Below are 17544 nucleotides of genomic sequence, written 5' to 3'. Positions count from 1 at the left end.
CAGGACCTCCATGCCCACGGTCGTCTGCCACCAACAGACCGTTCTTTGGAAGACCGGGGGCCTCACGCGTTGGCGGCACAAAACCCGCAGAAATACAACGTCTCAAAAGGGAGGCACACACCACACTCGGCTTTCTCTTTCTACCTTTTTATAGTTGGGGCACAAAGAGAGTCGGGAGACGAGGCATCCTCACAACTTCAATGATGCTTAGGTCCCTTCCAGGGCCCTGTCCCGCGGGGGGCAGGTGACCCTGCATCAAGATCCAACCAAGCCAGGGCTGACCCAAGAAATCTCTCCGGAGTCATTTGCTGAAGGCATTATTTTGAAATCAAAGGAAAGCTATGTAATAAACAGAACGAATAGCGCCGCCGCGTCATCTGCAGAAGGGACAGCAGCAATGTTCCCTTGGGTCGACAGGGGAGACGGGGAAGAGAGAGGGCTGGGGAAGGAGTGTGTTGGCAGGCAGGGAAGCTGGGGGACCAAGCGGGGAAGACGAGCCTGGGGAAGCCAAGGAGAGGCTTCCTGGTGTGCACACAAGAGTCAAAGGCAATTTCTTTTTTCTTTTTTTTAGGTTTCTTTCTTTTGAGAGAGTGAGGGGGGGGGGGGGGAAGTGCAGAGAGAGGGGAAGAGAGAATCCCAAGCAGCCTCTGCACAGTCAGCGAGGAGGCTGATGCGGGGCTCAAACACTCGAACTGTGGGATCATGACCTGAACCGAAGTCAGACGCGTAACTGATTGAGCCACCCACGTGCCCCAGAAGGGTCAAAGGCAATTTCAAAGAACTCTACCTGATTACCACACTTCCCTCGGTCTTTCTGACATCTGCAGAGTGAAAAAAGGGTAGTGTTTTACTCCAACACCTGGGTGACACCATGCACACCCACGGGGACCCAACCTGGCACTCCTTCCATGCCTTCCTTCACACGCAAACATCTAGGGACATTCCAAACGCAAGGACCCGCCCCCTTTGGTGCCAACCTAGCACAGCCTTGGGGGCCTTTCCTTAAATCGGCTCGGCCCAACGTCACGCGCTGCTTTTGTTCCAGCCTAAGAAATGGCTCATCGACGGCTTTGGTCCCATTTCTTCTAATACCTGAATAGTTTTGTAACCATCACTGTGACATCAAGGAGCGGGAGTTCAGTATTTCGATGGTAACACTGAGCAGAACTGCTCAAGTCCATTTCCACAGGAAGTCATAAACACACTCATCATATGCTGACCCCATTCCTCCTCCTTCCCCCGCCTAGGCCACTTCAAATATCACTCCTGCTCCTGACCAGCCCAGATGGTCCCCTGATCAGACTTTCCTTGGGGGCATCGGCAGCATTCAGTGGCACTCCGTTGTGGGGGGTGTGGGGGCGGGGTGGAATTTCACCCTGGCCTCGGCTAGCCTGAGCTGTCAATGGTGGAAGGACCTGCCCACGTGGGTCTTCTGTCACGGCAGTGTCCCAACACAAAGCTCAGTGGCGGCAGCAGGAAGCCCGCGCAAGCCTCTGACCCATGCTTCTGGGCGATGCAGCCGGGATGACCGGCGGACTGGGTTCGGCCCAGGCGAGCAAAGGGGACAGGCTGTGACTCGCACGCCTGCCGCGCTGTGACCCTCTTAACCGCTCTGGCGGTGACAGCGCTCCTTTACAACGCGGTCCCCCCTTCGGTTGTAAAGTGGGAATATTGCTGCGAGCTCTCCTCCCGCCGGTGAGCTGCCTCCCGGGGGTGGGCTCCATGAACAGCACGAGCCCAGCTAACGGAAAGGCCGGAGAAATCACTTTAACGGACGGGATGCCAAGACTGTCAGGCTAGGCTTGAGTGTTAGCCCTGTATGCATGAGATGTTAACATGTGAGCCCTCCTGGTTAACACCATTTGACGTTCCTGGTCCAACCAGCCTTCCCCGAAAGCCCCGTGGGAGGTGCGGGGGATCAGTGTACAGATATAAGGGCTAGCTCAAGAACCACCATGTACAATTTTAAAGTCAATTCAGTGTATCCACCTCCCCCACCCTTAGGTAGGAAAGATGGTTCAAACGAAGTGGGCTGAAAGCAGGGGTAATCGGGAGATGACGGCTGCCTTCTAGGGTCACAATCAGGCAGAAAAGCTTAGCCGGCGACCTGCGATGTGCCCCGATCGGTTTAAGCCTCTCTTCGCCCCCGAGTGCTTCAGATTCCGCTTCTACATTTGACATCTTAACTGCAGGTCTCGAAATCACCTGTATCTGTTACGGGCCCTATCCGGCGAAAGAGGAGCGTCTTGCTCGGGGAGAGGGATTTCCGGGCGCGTTGGCCCTCGCTGCCAACTTCCCACAGTGCAGCTCGGTTCTATTCTCCCCTACCTGGCCTTTCACCGTGTCAGCAGGCCGTGACCGACCGGAGACCTCGTCTCCCCTTCCTCGCCGAACGACAGCAGCCCTACAGGCGCACAACAGCCTTCCCCTTCACCCGCCAGGATGGGGAGCCGTGGTTCACTGAAATCACCCACCCACGCAACGTAGCTGAGCTGCTTTCGTCCCCATTTGGCGAAAGGATCTTTCCCCAAACTAGATCCATCCATCCTTCCCACAACTCCCGAGCCTCTCAGGGCAAAGATCCCAATTCAGCCGAGGGAAACTGCCCCCCTACCGTGCCCAAGACCTCATGTGCCATGACCATACCCAGGCCAGTAATTAATAATCCTAAAGAGCGCCCGCCATGACTGCCCTAGATACACGTGGCCACCAGCTATGGGGGACATGTGCCATGTCACACACCTGATCTGCCGGGAGCTCCTCGATGAGACTATTCTAGCCACAGCTGCCGGGATTACCCTTGAAAGCAAAGGAGATGGAGAGCCAGATACACAGGGGTCCTGACTACCCAGTCCACCACCCGGTCCCTTCTAAACGTGGGAAGCTATGTGCTCTTGGTCATTTGATCCAAGCGGATGCGAATGTGGCTCTGTTGTTCGCGGTTTAACACTTGGTCCCTGCAGTGTGGTCACGTGACTCACGGACCATACATCCCATAATTTATCATGGTTGTGCCATAGCACCACCTCAAAGAAGCATCGCCATGGCAACATTTACAAGTCACCGTGGCAACAAAGCACCCTCGCCACCGTTGAGCCATGACCAGTCAGCCCTAAACAAGGTGGGAGGGTTCCCCATGATGGAAATTCCCTGCTCTGCAGATAACTGTGACACCTCAAGCAAAGGCTAACCTTGTGGAAACTTACGCCCTCCACAAAGAAGCATGGGGAATCGCGGTTTCAAACTGAGCGTAGTTCTTAAACATGCAGGCGGCTCGGCCAAAGAGAAGTTTCGTGAAGCCCTTTGACTGAGGCTTCCTCCAGTTCCTGCTCAGGCACGGCCACTGAGCAGGTCCTGGGTCTGCCCCAGCCAAGTGGCTGGCAAGGGAGACGGCCACTCCCAGTTCACGAGGGAAGGGACCAAGGTCTCCTTGTCCTCCCCGGCCCCCCCCCCCCCCCCGCTTCGAAATGCCACTGATGGGAACCCTCAGCAAAGTTCCGAGCTTGAGAACCCGCCTAGGTCCTCTGTTGGCCTTCTCAAATAAAAACTTAATTCAGCCACGCCTACTATCATAAAGCATAAATGAAAATCCCGGCCTCGGTGTTTTCAACTTAATTCACTCTTCTCAGGCCAGCCCCTCCCAACAAGTGCATACCAAACGCCTGGGCGGCAGAGGCCACACAGGAAGCACCCACCAGGTTAGAAGCTCCTGGGGTCCGCAGGAGTTGGGGGGCTGCTTTGGAAGAGGGACGGCATCTGGGAGGCATCCCGTACCTTCTTCATCACCCCTGCCTACCCCAGATCCCTGCCCCACGTCTCACGTGCTCACAGCTCCACCTTCGGCCACACGGACACCCGCGAGGAGAGAACCAACTGTGAAGCAGGGCCTGAGCCCACACGGGACATGAAGACACCTGCCGTCCCCTGGATGAGGAGATGGCAGCAAAGACAACCAACGGCTCTTCCAAGTTATTCCTCTTGACCAACACAAACCACAGGTCCCCCAGAAGATTGGGGACGGGGACCCACCTCCTTGGTCGCCGCAGTCTTTACAAGTGAGCCCCCCTTCCCCCCCCCCCCCCCACTCCTCTATCCCTTTCCTGCCCTCGGGGACGATTTACGCCTTGCTGGGCCATGTCCTGGGTGCTCCAGGAACAGTACCCACTGGTCGGAGCCTGGACGGACTCAGGGGAGGGCAGAAGGGAGGCCTTTCGGAGGCGTCTGGGCTCTGCTCCCCATTGGCCTAGTCTGATGCTTGTCTCTAGGTTCCGCAGGAAAGACAAAGAGGGACATAAACTTCCCTGGGAAGACGGCCGGGGTGAGGCCGCTGCAATGTGAAGCCGGGTCTGGCCATCTGACTGAAAAACCAGACAAAGGTCAAGAAGACTCCGGGCTGGCTAATTTCCCACTCCCCTCCTCCGGCCTACCTCTGAGTGCACCCAGAGCAAAGAGGGAGTGTCGGGCGCGGGTAGTTCCCTCTCCTCAGAGAAGCACCTACCCATTAACTTGGCCTTGTCCACTTCTACAAGGTCTCCCTGAGAGATTTCCCCAAGAGCTGGCCTTCTGAGGCACGTCAGAAAAAAAGGCAAGTTACCCAGATGCCCAGGGCGAGCGCGCGCAAAGGGGAAGGCGTTCTCTGCTGCTTTACTCAGGGGCGGCCCAGACTCTCCAGGTCTGCCTATCAACGCCATGAGCGGGGGGGAGTAAGGAAATCTTCACTCCAGGTACATCAGAGGACCCGCCACTGATTAGCCACCGAAACTCCCTTCTTTGAGACTCACGTGAAACAAACCGGTCCTGGTGGGTGGGCCTATCCAGAAACCTGGCCACAGGCCACTGTCTGACCCCAAGGCGGACTGGCGGGTGGACGGAGGAGGGGGCTGTGCCCCAGGCGGCGAGAAGCAAGCTCTCCTGGACCGCAAAGCCTCCCCAACTCCACCAGACGCCCATGAACCGCGTGTGTGCGGGAACGCCCCGCCCGTGACGTCCAACAGCACAGAGCTCACACGATGCACCCGCCATCCCGGACTGTCCCGCGTCACGAGGGTTCTGCACCCATCGTCTACTTGACGTTCAGCCAGCAGCCCTCATTCACAAAAACACTAGCTCTCTCTCCATTTTGCCTCCAAAACAGAACACAACCTCGGTGTGGTGGGAAGAACGCGATCATTTACACCACGCCCTCGGATCGTGCCGTCGACATCTAACGACGGCAGACGAACCTGCCGCAGAAAACAGTCATCTCATCTCTATGTTGCCTTCGTCCCCCCCCCCCCCCCGCCCCATCTCATTTTACCAAAACCACTGCTTTTGGAGGGGGAATACGAGACTGTCACTGGGTGTGTGTTGGGGGGGGGGTGCCTCTGGCTGGAAGGATCATTCCACTGCTACCAGAAAGAAAGAAAGAACAGGAAGAGAAAAGAAACCCTATCTGTACCTGCTACAAAACAGAACGTAACATACGTGCCACATTTACATCTCCCGCTGTCATTCTGCCGCTTATATCGTCCCAGGCTGTTATTGACTACAGGACCGGTGTTTCTCTGGAAAAGGAGAGGTGTCCCAGGAAATAATCGTCGGTAGGTGCCTCATTCCTGGATGCCACCACGGTCAAAAGGACAATTGGCCCTTGGCTCCCTCGGACGGGAAGGGCGGCCCATTTCTCTGAGCAACCCGCTGGACGTCGGGCCCTAGCAGTGAATTGCTTCCTGTCCCCTCCATCAGCCCTGGGAGCGGTGGCCCGCTGTTCCCACCGACGCGGCACCACACGTAGGCTGCCCGGGTTTACTTACATCTCTCATTGTCATTCTGGTCGGCAATGGCCTCTTCCAGGGCGACCGACTTTGGCTTTTTGTCCGGATTTCCTTTCAACCTCTCCCAGTCAGCGGGGCTGAATTTGCACACCTCGGAGTCTTTGGCTGTTGGGTGGCCACCTTCTCTCTCTTTCATCTCCAGCTCTGAGAAGCGCATCATTGCACGCTAGAAAGAGAACGGAGATGGAAAAAAAAAAAAAACACAACACCTTACCATAAAAGCTATTTCGTGTGCCTTACCTTAAAGGAAAGTATGTTCAAAGAAAAGTTTGCCCAAAGCCAACCACAATTTATGATACAGCGGAGATATTTTAAAATGTAATAGATAAAAATTTATGAGTATCTATACGTAAGTAATCGCACATTCTTTACTCGTAAAGCCATATGTGTATAGATATATATGTGCCGTGCATGTACATCCATACATACACCACTGCATAGAGACATTCTCTTTCGAAGGTAAATAAAACAAAACAAAAACACAACGCAAAGAAAACAAAAAAAACACAACAGAAAAGAAAACAAAATGCACAATGAATAAAGACGACCATGGCCCACAAACTTCCCTTTGTATATTTGGAAATGAAATTTAACTCAAAAGGTTTATGTAAGATTCTAGTAATAAAAATTTGAAGAACTGACCTCACAGTAAGCAGCGGGGAGACATAAAATACTGTCCTCTTGTAATCCTTCCATCTATGTAATTAAAATGGGCACTCAATGGATCATTTAGATAACTTCATCCATTTTTATAAGCATAAACCAATTTTTTTCTTAACATTGCAAAAACAATTTGGCTGTATTTATCTTTTAATGAAAAGTAAAATATCTTAAGGAAATGCCTATACAACATCTATCATTCGCTAGCAAGTTAAACACATACTCTATCCCTTTAAGCGAGCTTTTTTTTTTTTTTTTGTGAGAGAAATCGCACGAATCCCACAGACATGCGGCTGTTCTACACCTCCACCAAGTCTCACATAAGGCATTCTCAGCGGCTACAGGTACTATTTGTTAACGTACAGTAATGGCAGAGAAATCAAAGCAACTGATAGGCAAACATCATGCAGTCTTTCGATATCCTTTGCAACAATTAACATTTCTGTTAGCAGCAGCCGAGTGGCGTTCCCTTAATATCATCTACAGAATAACTTCAAGTATCCAGACACGCGAAACCTCCTAAGAGCTACCGCTCACGTCCCCTTACTGGACACATTTCATACATTTACATTTACCATAAGCTCCATTAACCAAATCTGCCTGGCGTCCTGCCCTACCACGCTCCCCCAATCCTCTTTCCACATTAAAAAAAAAAAAAGAACTGACAACTGGTAGAGTTCCTGAGATTCGGGTGGGGGGGCGCTCACCTGCAGGGCCCGCTGCTCCCGGCTGAGCTGGCTGGAATCTGCATACAGTTCGGTAGTGACACACTTGAATCGGTCACCCACGTAACCGGCAGAGTTGGCGATTCTCTTTGCCAGCTTAGACGGCTTCGGTTTCAGAACTTTGCCATCGTTCGATTCCGCCTCATCGGCTCCATCTTTGGTATAGGTGGGGGTGACGTCCACACTCGGTGGGGCACTGCCCACGCAAAATGGTTTGGGATCCTCTTGGGTTTTACCGAAAGTCACAGCAGGGCCATCGCTCCCCAGAGTCGGCTCCAGGAAGGGAGTCGCCACCGGCATCCCCAGGTTCTCCTTGTTGGTCCCCGCTGGAACGTTCTCCTTGCTCAAGCTGAAGACTGACTGGCCCGGGGCCTGTTTGAACGCGTAAGCTTCGTGGAAATCACTGATGCGCCCCAACTCCTCTCTCAGGGCGATGAAGTCGCGGTGTGGCTGCAGGGCCGGGTCGGCCGGGGGCTTGGCGGGCTCGGCGCTCTGGCCCACGCTCTCCGCCGCGAAGCCCGGTTTGGACCCGTTGGCGTCAGTTTTGGCCTCTGGCTCTTCGCGGAGAAGGTCTACGTAGACAAGCTTGTCGCTCTTGACGACCGTCTTCCCTTGACTCCAGCCGGGGCTCGGCTTTAGGTTCTTGTCGGTGGCGGCGGGGACGTCCGGGTGTAACTTCGTGCCGCTGGCTTCCAGCATCTCGGAAAACCGGTTCCGGAGCGTCGGGTCCTCATAGCGGGCTCTCTCGTGGGAGCGGGACCTCCTCTCTGGCTTCTCGTCTTTCGTGATCTCGATGGGCGTGTGAGGTATCAACATGGGATGCACCATGCCCAACCCCAGTGCGTCCTGGTAGGTGACAAACTCCGGCCGGCCTGTGGGCAGCCCGTAGGGCAGTCCGGGCTTTGGGGCCAGGTGCCCAGGAAAGAGACTGCCGTTGGGCAACAAAACCGGGTGGGGGTAGACGGGTCCCTTGCCGTGTAAGGAGAGGGGACTGATAGCAATGCCCTCGGGCGCTGGGTAAGGGAGGTAACTCCTGGGGTAGGGGATCGGTGGGGACCTGAAAGCCTCACTTGGAGACAGAAATATCGAGCTCGGCGGGAGGCCGTTCTCGTTCGCTTTGAAGCTCGGCTCCGGGTTGCTGGCTTTGGCACCCTTGCTGCCGGTGCTGCCGCCGTGCTTGGCTGGCGTGCTCGGGGGCTGGCCCACGTGCTGAATGACGGACGGCGTGGTGTCCATGGAGCTCCTGCCGGTCTTGCAGCCGTCTGCGGTGGCATTTGGCGCTGGCGACGCGGAGGCTGGGCGGCCCGCGCTCGATACCGACCCTGCGACGTTGGCGACCACGGCGTCGGTGCCGCCCATGCGGGGACACGATGAACTCCGCTGCTGTGGTATGGCCCAGTCCAAGGCCTTGTTTTTCGGCGGCACGTTTTTGCCATTGTTCTCTTCGTTAGGGCTCGGCCCGGGCACCACCCAGGACGAGGGAGCCGTGCTAATGATTTCAGATCTATAGATAGCACAGCCGCTTCCGGGAGGAGATAATGTTTCTTTCGGAATCTCGCTTCCGGACAGCACTAAGCCGCTTCCAGCTCTGCTGTGCACGAGGACCGTGGGAGCCATCTTTTTCATGTGGTCAGCTTTGGAAGCATCGACATCTACCACTTTAGCAGACAAGTCGAGGGGCTTATCGGTGACGTCTTTGGTAACCGTCTGCTTCTCCAACAGAGGCGGTGAGCCCCCGTCTTTTCTGTCTTGACCTGCTGTTTTCCGGGGGTGCCCGGGAACCGGCTGGGCACTGTCGGCCCCTTCCGGAGTCTTAGGATACTTGCCGTTGGAGAGCCTGGCCGAGGGGAACTCGCTGCTGACCGTCATGTATGGCTTTGACAGGGTGACGGACGGTGACGTGGAGATCCTGGCGTAGTGCTTGTGAAATTCGGAGTAGGAGTCTGCAGTGGGCTGGGGGGGCAGGTGGACGCGGGGTGAAGGCCGGGGCGAGGGGGGCAACAGGAGGGCTGTGTCCCCGGGCAGGCCACTGGTGACCGCCTTGGCGGAGGGCACCCTAGGCTGTTTACTGTTCTGGATGTGGGGGTAGGCGTGGGAATCGACGGGGTTCCCGGGACTGACGCCCATCTTCCAGGGCAGGCTTTTGTCTGCGCAGTGGACCAGAGGTGGGATGGCCGGGGAGGCCGAAGGCGTCGAGAGCCTCATGGGCGAAGCCAGGGACGACGGGATGTGGGGACTGACGTAGTGAGGCGGCGGCAGGTAGAGAAAGCGCTCCCCGTTGGTGCAGACCGGAGAATACAGCGGCTGGGCCAAGCTGTAGGACTGCTGAGGTAGCAAGGCCTTGTACATGTTCAGTGAATACTTATTTGGCGAGTCAAGGAACGGGTAGATGGCTGGAGTGGCCCCCTCCATGTAGGGATTGACCCAGGGCAGCCGCAGGTAACTAGCACCATTGATGTTGAGAGGGCTCTGTTTGTCGCTGGCAGGCCTGTCCAAGCCCAGTGTCTCGGCTGTGGGCACAGCACTTTTTTGTATTCCGGGTGGTGTCTTATATATAGCACTGAAGCCGTTTGGGGGCTTTCCCGAGACGGCGGAAGCCTCCACGGTCTCGGGGGTGTTCGGTTTGAACTGCATTTCTGGATTTCTCTCAGAAGAGAACCCGAGACCACCCAGCGTGCTCGCGGCAGCCTCCCGACCTTTCTCGGAGCCCAGTCCGCACAAGCTAGAGTAGACGATGTTGCCGGGGACGCGAAGCCCTTCCCGGATCAGGCCAGTGCGGTCCATGCTCAGTGCTGCCAGGCCATCGATCCTATGACCAGTAGTGGCATCCACCTTTACGGAAGAACAACACGGGTGTGACTCGAGACGAGCATTCAAAGCGGCAGGGCCCATCCCGAAGAGAAACCGCCATCTAGCTCAATGTGCCATCATCAGCCTTGCCGTCTGAGCAGAAAGGGTTAAAAAGACAGGTCCCACGGGGTCTGCGACCCCCTGCCCACTTCTCCAAAGGCCTTTGCCGCCCGCCCGCCCGCCCGCCTTCTCACCTCGGTTCAACTAGTATCCTGAAAGCCTGTAAAAGGTTGATCCCTTTAGACTTGGGGCCCATACATTAAATTCAGTCATCTATTAACTCTGGAAAATTCACCTTCTCAGCAAAAATTCTCTGCTGCTACAGAGAGGACACCAGCTCCAGTCCTCTTAGCGCCGCCCCCCATGGGGTACAGACCTGAGCCTCCCAGGCCTGTTAGGTTGGGGGCGGGGGCGGTGCTTACCGGGTTGGGGTTTTTTTTTGTTTTTTTTTTTGGCTGGACGCAGGGAAGCATTATGATTTAACATAACAAGAAAACAATCTTCAGTGGGACAGCAGGGAAGGAGGACTTTGGCGGTCTCATTTCTAAATCAATAAAGAGGCCATGGGTCAAACTGTGGTTGTGTCTTTTGACTTCCTCTCCCTGCTGTCTGAAGACGGTTCTGTGTTTCATATTTTACTGGAAAAGCAAACCCTAAGGGTCTCCTTGGAGGCTGGAAATTTATCCAGCTCCAGGGAGCACTGATGTGGCACGCAGCTTATCGAAGAAAGGGAGGCATGCATCCCACCAGTCACTACACGGCTCGGACATAAGTGGCCAGCGTGGCAAAAGGAGTGCAAGGGCCAAGAAGGCGAGCGGAGAAGAGCTTGGGTGAGGGCCTGAGGAGGGCACGTTCTACTCAGCCCTGCCCTGAAACAGCCCCGCCCCGCCCCCCCCCAAAAGGCCCTTTAATGGCATGCAAATTAATGCACGATTGATTACAGATCACTGATATTCAGATAGCCCGTCAACAGAAGCCATTAATCTCTTACCACGTTGTGGTTCAAGGGATTCTCTTCCCTTAGTTCCAGTCTGGCCTTTGAAGCGTCACCATCATTTACAGGAATTTTCCTATTTAAAAGGACACACCAACTTCGTGAAAGCGTTCCGTGCTTAACGCATCTTTCCGTACGTAGAGGGCCCCAGGAGAGACCGGCTTCTAGTAAGCTCCATTTTTCAAACCGCCCTCACAAAAACATTCCTCACCAACGGCCCGCACTGAAAGTTGTCCCCAAATGGTGATTCAACTGGGCTGGGAGAAAACAAAGGAAAGGCAGGGCGCAACGGGGACGTGAAGTCACAAACACGTCCCCAAGGTGGAGGACGCAGAAATTAAGATCCTGCGCGACGTCTTCTCCCAAGAGGCCAAGTAGGCCACTCTGAGCTCTGCTGTGCGAGCCGACCCTTCCAGGTTCCACCTGAGGGCAGACGTTAGGGAGTCCAATGGCCAAACGCCAAAGTGGAAAGACACAACAAGGCCGGAGTCTCCCGGCTGGCCGTATTCATCACTTCTGCGTTCCTCACGAAGGCAGGCTTTCGAAAAGTTTTCCCCAAACAAAGTTTAGGGACCCTGTTCTACAACACCGGTTTCCATGGTGATAATGAAGCCATATTTGACTGCCTTTATCAAAATGACGGGGGGGGGGGGGGGGACACACACGAATATCATACAAATGCCAGCTGCTCTAGGCTCCCGAGAAAGCCGCACACCTGTGCCAGGCTGCTGCGGCTGCCCTGGGACTTGTTATCAGACGGCATCGATAAAGAAAGCGCTCAGTGCCAACTTGCAACTCCCCAGGATGAAATCGCTGACAAGCAGCAGCGGATACCCCGAACAGCAGCTTCAATCATCTACCGCTTGGCCGCCCCTACCCCACGCTCCAAAATTACGGATTAGGAAGCGTAAGAGAGCTGTCGGGGGGGATTGAGACCAGGAGCCGAGGGCCTCACTGAACACCCAGCAGAGGACACCGAGAGACCCTGGGCTTAAATGAAGTGAGGGGTGGCTATCTCCCCATTTATTACTGAGCAAACTATTTGTTTTAAAAGCACATCGAATGCCGATCCACCTGGGCCCACGCTCCTGACATTTAGAGTTAAAGCAGCATATAGACTGGGATTAATTCTCCTTCATAAATATGAAATAATAAATTAAGGACGAAAGTGCACTGAAAGGCCGCTTTAGGGGCTAATCTTTTAAAGGGCGGCAATGCTTCGCTGAGCCGGGTTGCCTGTTAAAACTGTAAATCAAGGGCCGCCGGCTAGGCGGGAGATCTTTCTCCCCCCACCCCTTTTGCGCCCACTCTGGCTTTGAGAAGGTGAGGGGGGCTTCCGCATGGGCCCTGCTCAGGAGCTTGGGGGGAGGGGGGAGGGGGAGGGGGGAGGGGGAGGCACCCACCCTCTCTTCCCGGGCCCCAGCCAGACAGGCCCACTCACCTGTCTTCGTTGATCCCACACATGCGGACCCTCTCGCTGTTCATCCAGCTGTGAACGTTCCCATACAGGGGGGTTGCTGAAAGCATGTCGTCTTCTTGGATGGCAGCTTTTCTTCAAGCGTCTAGTCTGTTAAAAAAAAAAAAAAAAAAAAAAAAAAAAATTCCAGGAGGTTGACTAAAGAAGAGCCAAAGAGGGAACCGGAGAGGCTGCCTTTCCAAGCAATTCATGCAGAGCGCAGACTCGGGAGGGCACGTCGTACTCGATGTCCTACGGACGTCCAGGACGGATGGGGCACACCTGACCCAGAGGGTCCCGGGGCTGACGGCACGCAACTCCCTGGCGGGCAGGGAGGGGTCCAGGTGCCGCACACATCACCACCACCCCTGGCCGCCTCGGCCTGCCCGCTGGCCTCCCTTCTCCTTTCCCAGCCTTCGGGAACACACTTGGCAGTGCAGTATCTGGATGGAGGGTTAAAAAGAGTCGGTGGGCTGGTGAACCATCCCACCCGGCCCTAGATTAGATTAAGCGCCGAACCCGGGTGGTTTTGCCTGGGTGGTTTGGCCTGGGAGCTGCAGAGGGAGGCGGTTGAGTAATTCAATGACGCCTGCTCACTGGGGACAAGAAATCATTAGCGAGTGCAGAAGTCTTAGCAGCCCAGGCTGCCGGGCTGCGAGCCACTGGCACGCTGGGAGCGGGCAAAAGGCACCCATTTTCCACCCACGGGGAGGGGGAGGCTGCCCAGGCAGCGGAGGGGAGAGCACCTCTCCCCGCCCTGCCTTACCTTCTCTGCCCACCACCCCCACCCACATCACATTCTAGTTTGCTGCATGAGTGAAGGGTCAGGACAAGCTGCATTTTATTAACAGGATTATCACGGCGCGTGATTTATCCTCGTGCAGGATTTTAATTGCTCTTTGGAGGTTGAGCCGTTTCTTTTGACTGCGCTTCAGCCCATATCCTGCTGTTAAATGCTGGGTTAATAAGTAGGGGAGCCTTTAATGCCTGGGACCGATGGCCCTCGGCAATCTCCCCCCCCCCCCCCCCCCCCGCCCCAACCCCACTCACAAACACATCGTCATCCCCCTTGTCCGGGCCGGGCCATGGCATCCTTACGTGGGACCCAAATCTGAGTGTGGAAACACTGGTGTGCAGATCGTCGGGGGAACTTTTCTTTCTCCTCCCTCACACACCCACCCACACAGTTTCCGAAAGCCCAAATGTTCCCTAACTCGACACATTTCCTTTGTTAGCAGGGAAAAATATGCAAATGCTCGCTTTTACACTTGAGCACAAGGAGCAGACTGCCAGGTCGGCTGGGCTGGAGGCACCGGGTCCAGGGACTCTTTCGGAGAGTAACTGAGGGTAGAGGTGGGGGAGGCACCTGGAGACCAGACTCCAAGAGCCAGGGCTAGGCTAGCCCTCAGCATTTCTTTGTCCTAACTAGGCCTTTTGTCCACCAGTATCCCCGTCGGCCCCCTATACATGGAACACCGTCTGTTAATCAAGAGCCACACACACAGACACCAGGGCTCAGAGTTGGAGCTCAACAATGAGGCTGGAGGAGGAGGAGGAAGAGGAGGAGGAGGAAGAGGAGGAGGAGGAGGAGGGGAGGAGGAGGCAGAAATCTGCAGTTGTAGCAGGCCTGGTGGGATTCCGAGCGCAGGACTTGCCTAGGAAGTGTCTCTTTCTCGAGACAGAGGCGTTTCCAATGGGCTAGCTGCGGTGCCCCAAAAAGACAAACTGGGGTCCTAAAGAAGGTTCTGTCGGGGTTTGTGGGCTTGTCTCCCTTCTTACAGACATACAGATCATGTTGGGGGTCGTCCGCCCCTAGTGCAGGGATGACCACAAGGCACATTCAAGGGACTGTCCCCTCCCTAACCCCTGCCGCCCCTTCTAACAAAAGGAAGACATTCTGGGTGGCCCGGCCGTCTCAGATCATCCTACTTTGTCTCCCCCCCCCCCCCCCCCCGCGCCAGGGCCAGTGACCCCTTTCCCCTGAAAGGGGTTTTCTTGAGAAGGGGAGGCCTGCGCTGATCGGAAAGGTGAATGAGATTTAGAGACACCTGGGGCCATTGGGTGCTTTCAGAGCTGTTCGCCCCTCTCCAGGGCTCGTCCTGTGGGGCTTTCAACATTAACGCCGCACACTTAAATGACACCGGGCGTCAGAACGAAGTGGCTTCGCGTGCACAGGGTCAGATGGAGTGCTGGGGGTGGGGGGCAGAGGGATGAGGCTGAACATTGAAGATACAAGGCAGGGGGAGGTACATTGTTGGATCCTGCTGACTACACACACACACACACACACACACACACACACACAATCTTTAGCTGCCCCATGAACTTTTTGTGAACTGTTTAAAAGTGGAGGTCTGTTGAACAAACAGCGGCGCCACTGCCAGCCATAATTTCATTGCAACAAGCTAAAGACTTTTAACTCTTCGGGTTCCTGGCCAAACACCGAGCCAAGTGGGAAGGGCCAGGGAACAAGGGCCCTGCCTGGCAGGAGGCCCTTCTCCAAGGTGACAGCCCAAATCCCCAGCAGGAACATTGTAGGCAGAGGCCACGTTGCGCCCACCCTGCGGCGACTGAAGGCTGGGGACCTCCCCCTCCCCCACCTCTCTGGGGATGTAGAACCAAGGGGACGTTGGGCGAAGAAACACAAAGAGACTGAGAGGCGGAGATGCAGCGATGCTCATCCCATGCTCCACTTCTAGAAGGGGCTGTTGAAATAGTTGGGGTCTTTTTTTTTTTTTTTTTTTTAACTCTGAGAGAAAGTGCTTCAAAACTGACTTCGCTGACCCTTGGGCCACGGTGGAGAGGACAAATAATGTGCTTTAGATGACAAACAGGAGCAGGCACTTTGCTGCCGCGAGAGAGGCTCTATTTCCCCGTGTGCTCCCCATCCCCCTTCTTCTGCGTGCAGGCCAGAAGCGCTAGGATGCGTGAAGTCAGTCCACAAGAGCACTTTACAGGCACCAACCTGTTTCCCTGTGAGCTGCTAAGTTACACCTTGGCTGTGGGGTTTAACCCTTTTTCCCAGGAGTGGAGAGAAGGGGGCCGAGGACGCAGGACAGGGGTGGAGAGGGAAGGGGAAGGTGGGCCGAGAGAAAAGGTCCGACGGGGAGACCGAGCAGTGTCTGGTTTCTAAAGAAAAGACCCAGGAATTGGATTGGAGTGGGTGCCCACCGGCACACCCAATTCCGGGGAGAGACCTGGCTTGCAAAACGCGTGGGCGCGTGGGCGCGCGCGCGCACACACACACACACACACACACACCCTGCGAAGTAGCCTCCAGCTCTTGGACTGGAAGTGACTGGAGGCACAAGAGACCTTGTGCCTCCCCCTCCCCCACCCCAGGACAGACCAGGGTGGTTATATGCTCTGGAAGCCAAGGGTGATGGTACGAGTACGAGGCTTGGCTTGGACACTGGGGAAAGGGCCCCACTGGAAGAAAGAGGTCACAGGGACCAAGATTAAGAGCTGGCGGCCCTGACAAGGGACACTGCCAAGCCTCAGACCAGACAGGAGGGGCGCACAGGCCCCCGAGAGGCACCCACCGCCTCCGCCATTTGACCCATTCGTGCCGTGAGAGCTGCTGGTCTTTCTTTAAAGGCGATTTACCCTGGCAGACAGCAAACAGCAGGTTGAAAAGAGAAGGAACGGTGACCCTGAGAGGCTGGGAGGAGCCAGGGGAGGGAAGGCAGCACCAGATCGCTCCTGGCACCCCTCTTTTTTCTCCACCGGGCTCCTCCTGGCACCAGGCCACTTTTACTGCCTCCACCCTTGAAGCGCTGATCGGTTCAAGTCTGCACGTCACACGTGTCAAGTTCACCGACAAAATGGAAAGCATCGCCAGCAAACCACCCCAACTCTCACGTGGCACGCAAGCATGAATGGTGCCCCTTCCTAGGGTCTCTCTCACCTGGCACCCCTCTCCTCCACCAGGCAGTTTTCCGGCCAGTGGCCAAGAAGGCCTGGGCAGGTTTGTGGGGGCTTCTGGCTCAGGAGGCTGAGCTGGCAGCAGGGAGACCAGCCGGTGTGCAGCGTGGGCTGGAGACCTGTTGGGGGCAAAGGGCCTCCCTCACATCATAGCTGGTTCTCTGGGCAAAACATGCAAGAACGCGGTGACCACAGCCTCCCAGCTCCCACCCTCATCCACAGGGTGTCCCTGGGCAGGTGGCCGAACCTCTTCAACCTTGGTCCCCTCATCTGTAAATATCTGGCACCGTGTTTTCCAGAGGATTAAACTGCACTGTGGACTTGAGTCTTGCCTGGCAATAGCGAGTATAGGCGGCGTTTAACCCCATTAAACAGCATCTGACTCCACGAGGCACACTGTGGAACAAGCCCAGAATGGCTGTGGAGTTTCTCTGTGGCAGTGGGAAGGCTGAGGCAAGGACACAGAGGGGGCCAGGCCAGGGAGGGGTGACCTTCAGCAGAGTTGTGTGGATTTCATCAAAGCCCAAAGCGAACCCCGCGGGAGCCCTTCCTGGGGCCGCTCCAAGAGCAGACTGAGTCACGCCCAGCGGCACTTCTCTCCCGGTGTCAAGGAAGGGAGGGGTGAAGAAGTTCCTATTTTAGGATGGGGGGAGGGGGGCTGTGTGGGGGTAGAAGATGTGAGGGAAAAGCTCTCCCGGATGTGCACTGTTGGGGGCGGGTCCTCCTGGGCCCCATTCCCGGGACGGGTAGCAGCGGGGAGAGGGGGACCCCAAGACAGCCCCCTTCCCCCCCCCTCCACCCCCCGCCCCGCGTCGGGACAGGGCTTCCAGAGATGTGGCTGAGGTTGGTGGCTGGCTCTGTCCTCCCGCCCTCCGAGGGTGTTGGAGGGGTGGGGGGTGGGGAGGAGCGATCCAGCTTGCCCAGGCGCCGTCTCTTGGCACACTTCAAGCCACGGCCATTGCCTCCGGGGGCGTCCCCACCCACGCCCCAAGTTTTGCATTAGTAACAGACTGAGCTGCGGAGCAGGAGGGGTGAGGGAGCGACGAGGATGGGAAACTCGCGCGGCCCTGACCTTTCGAGCAACCAGAACCTTCCCTGCCTCCTCCCGGGGCGCCTGGGTCA

General features: G+C 56.1%; 1 protein-coding gene across 10 annotated transcripts in view; it reads right to left on the bottom strand.

Moving 5' to 3' along the window:
- The window catches only part of BCOR (BCL6 corepressor), a 115253-nt gene that overhangs the window by 11930 nt on the left and 85779 nt on the right, over window positions 1-17544 (bottom strand). For 8 of the 10 annotated variants that reach the window (XM_081793228.1, XM_081793230.1, XM_081793229.1 and 5 more), the window contains 5 exons: window positions 12484-12609; window positions 11040-11118; window positions 7181-10030; window positions 6456-6509; window positions 5793-5979 (listed from right to left, as the gene is read on the bottom strand). In XM_081793228.1, coding sequence (XP_081649354.1) covers window positions 5793-5979; window positions 6456-6509; window positions 7181-10030; window positions 11040-11118; window positions 12484-12569 — 3256 coding nt within the window. In that variant the 5' untranslated portion in view covers window positions 12570-12609. The remainder of the gene's footprint in view (window positions 1-5792; window positions 5980-6455; window positions 6510-7180; window positions 10031-11039; window positions 11119-12483; window positions 12610-17544) is intronic. The other 2 variants (XM_081793232.1, XM_081793234.1) reach the window with 1 other exon arrangement.

The sequence above is a fragment of the Panthera onca genome, chromosome X (genome assembly GCF_046562875.1).
Source record: "Panthera onca isolate mPanOnc1 chromosome X, mPanOnc1 haplotype 2, whole genome shotgun sequence".
NCBI lineage: Eukaryota > Metazoa > Chordata > Mammalia > Carnivora > Felidae > Panthera > Panthera onca.
This window is presented reverse-complemented; position numbering and strand designations above follow the sequence as displayed.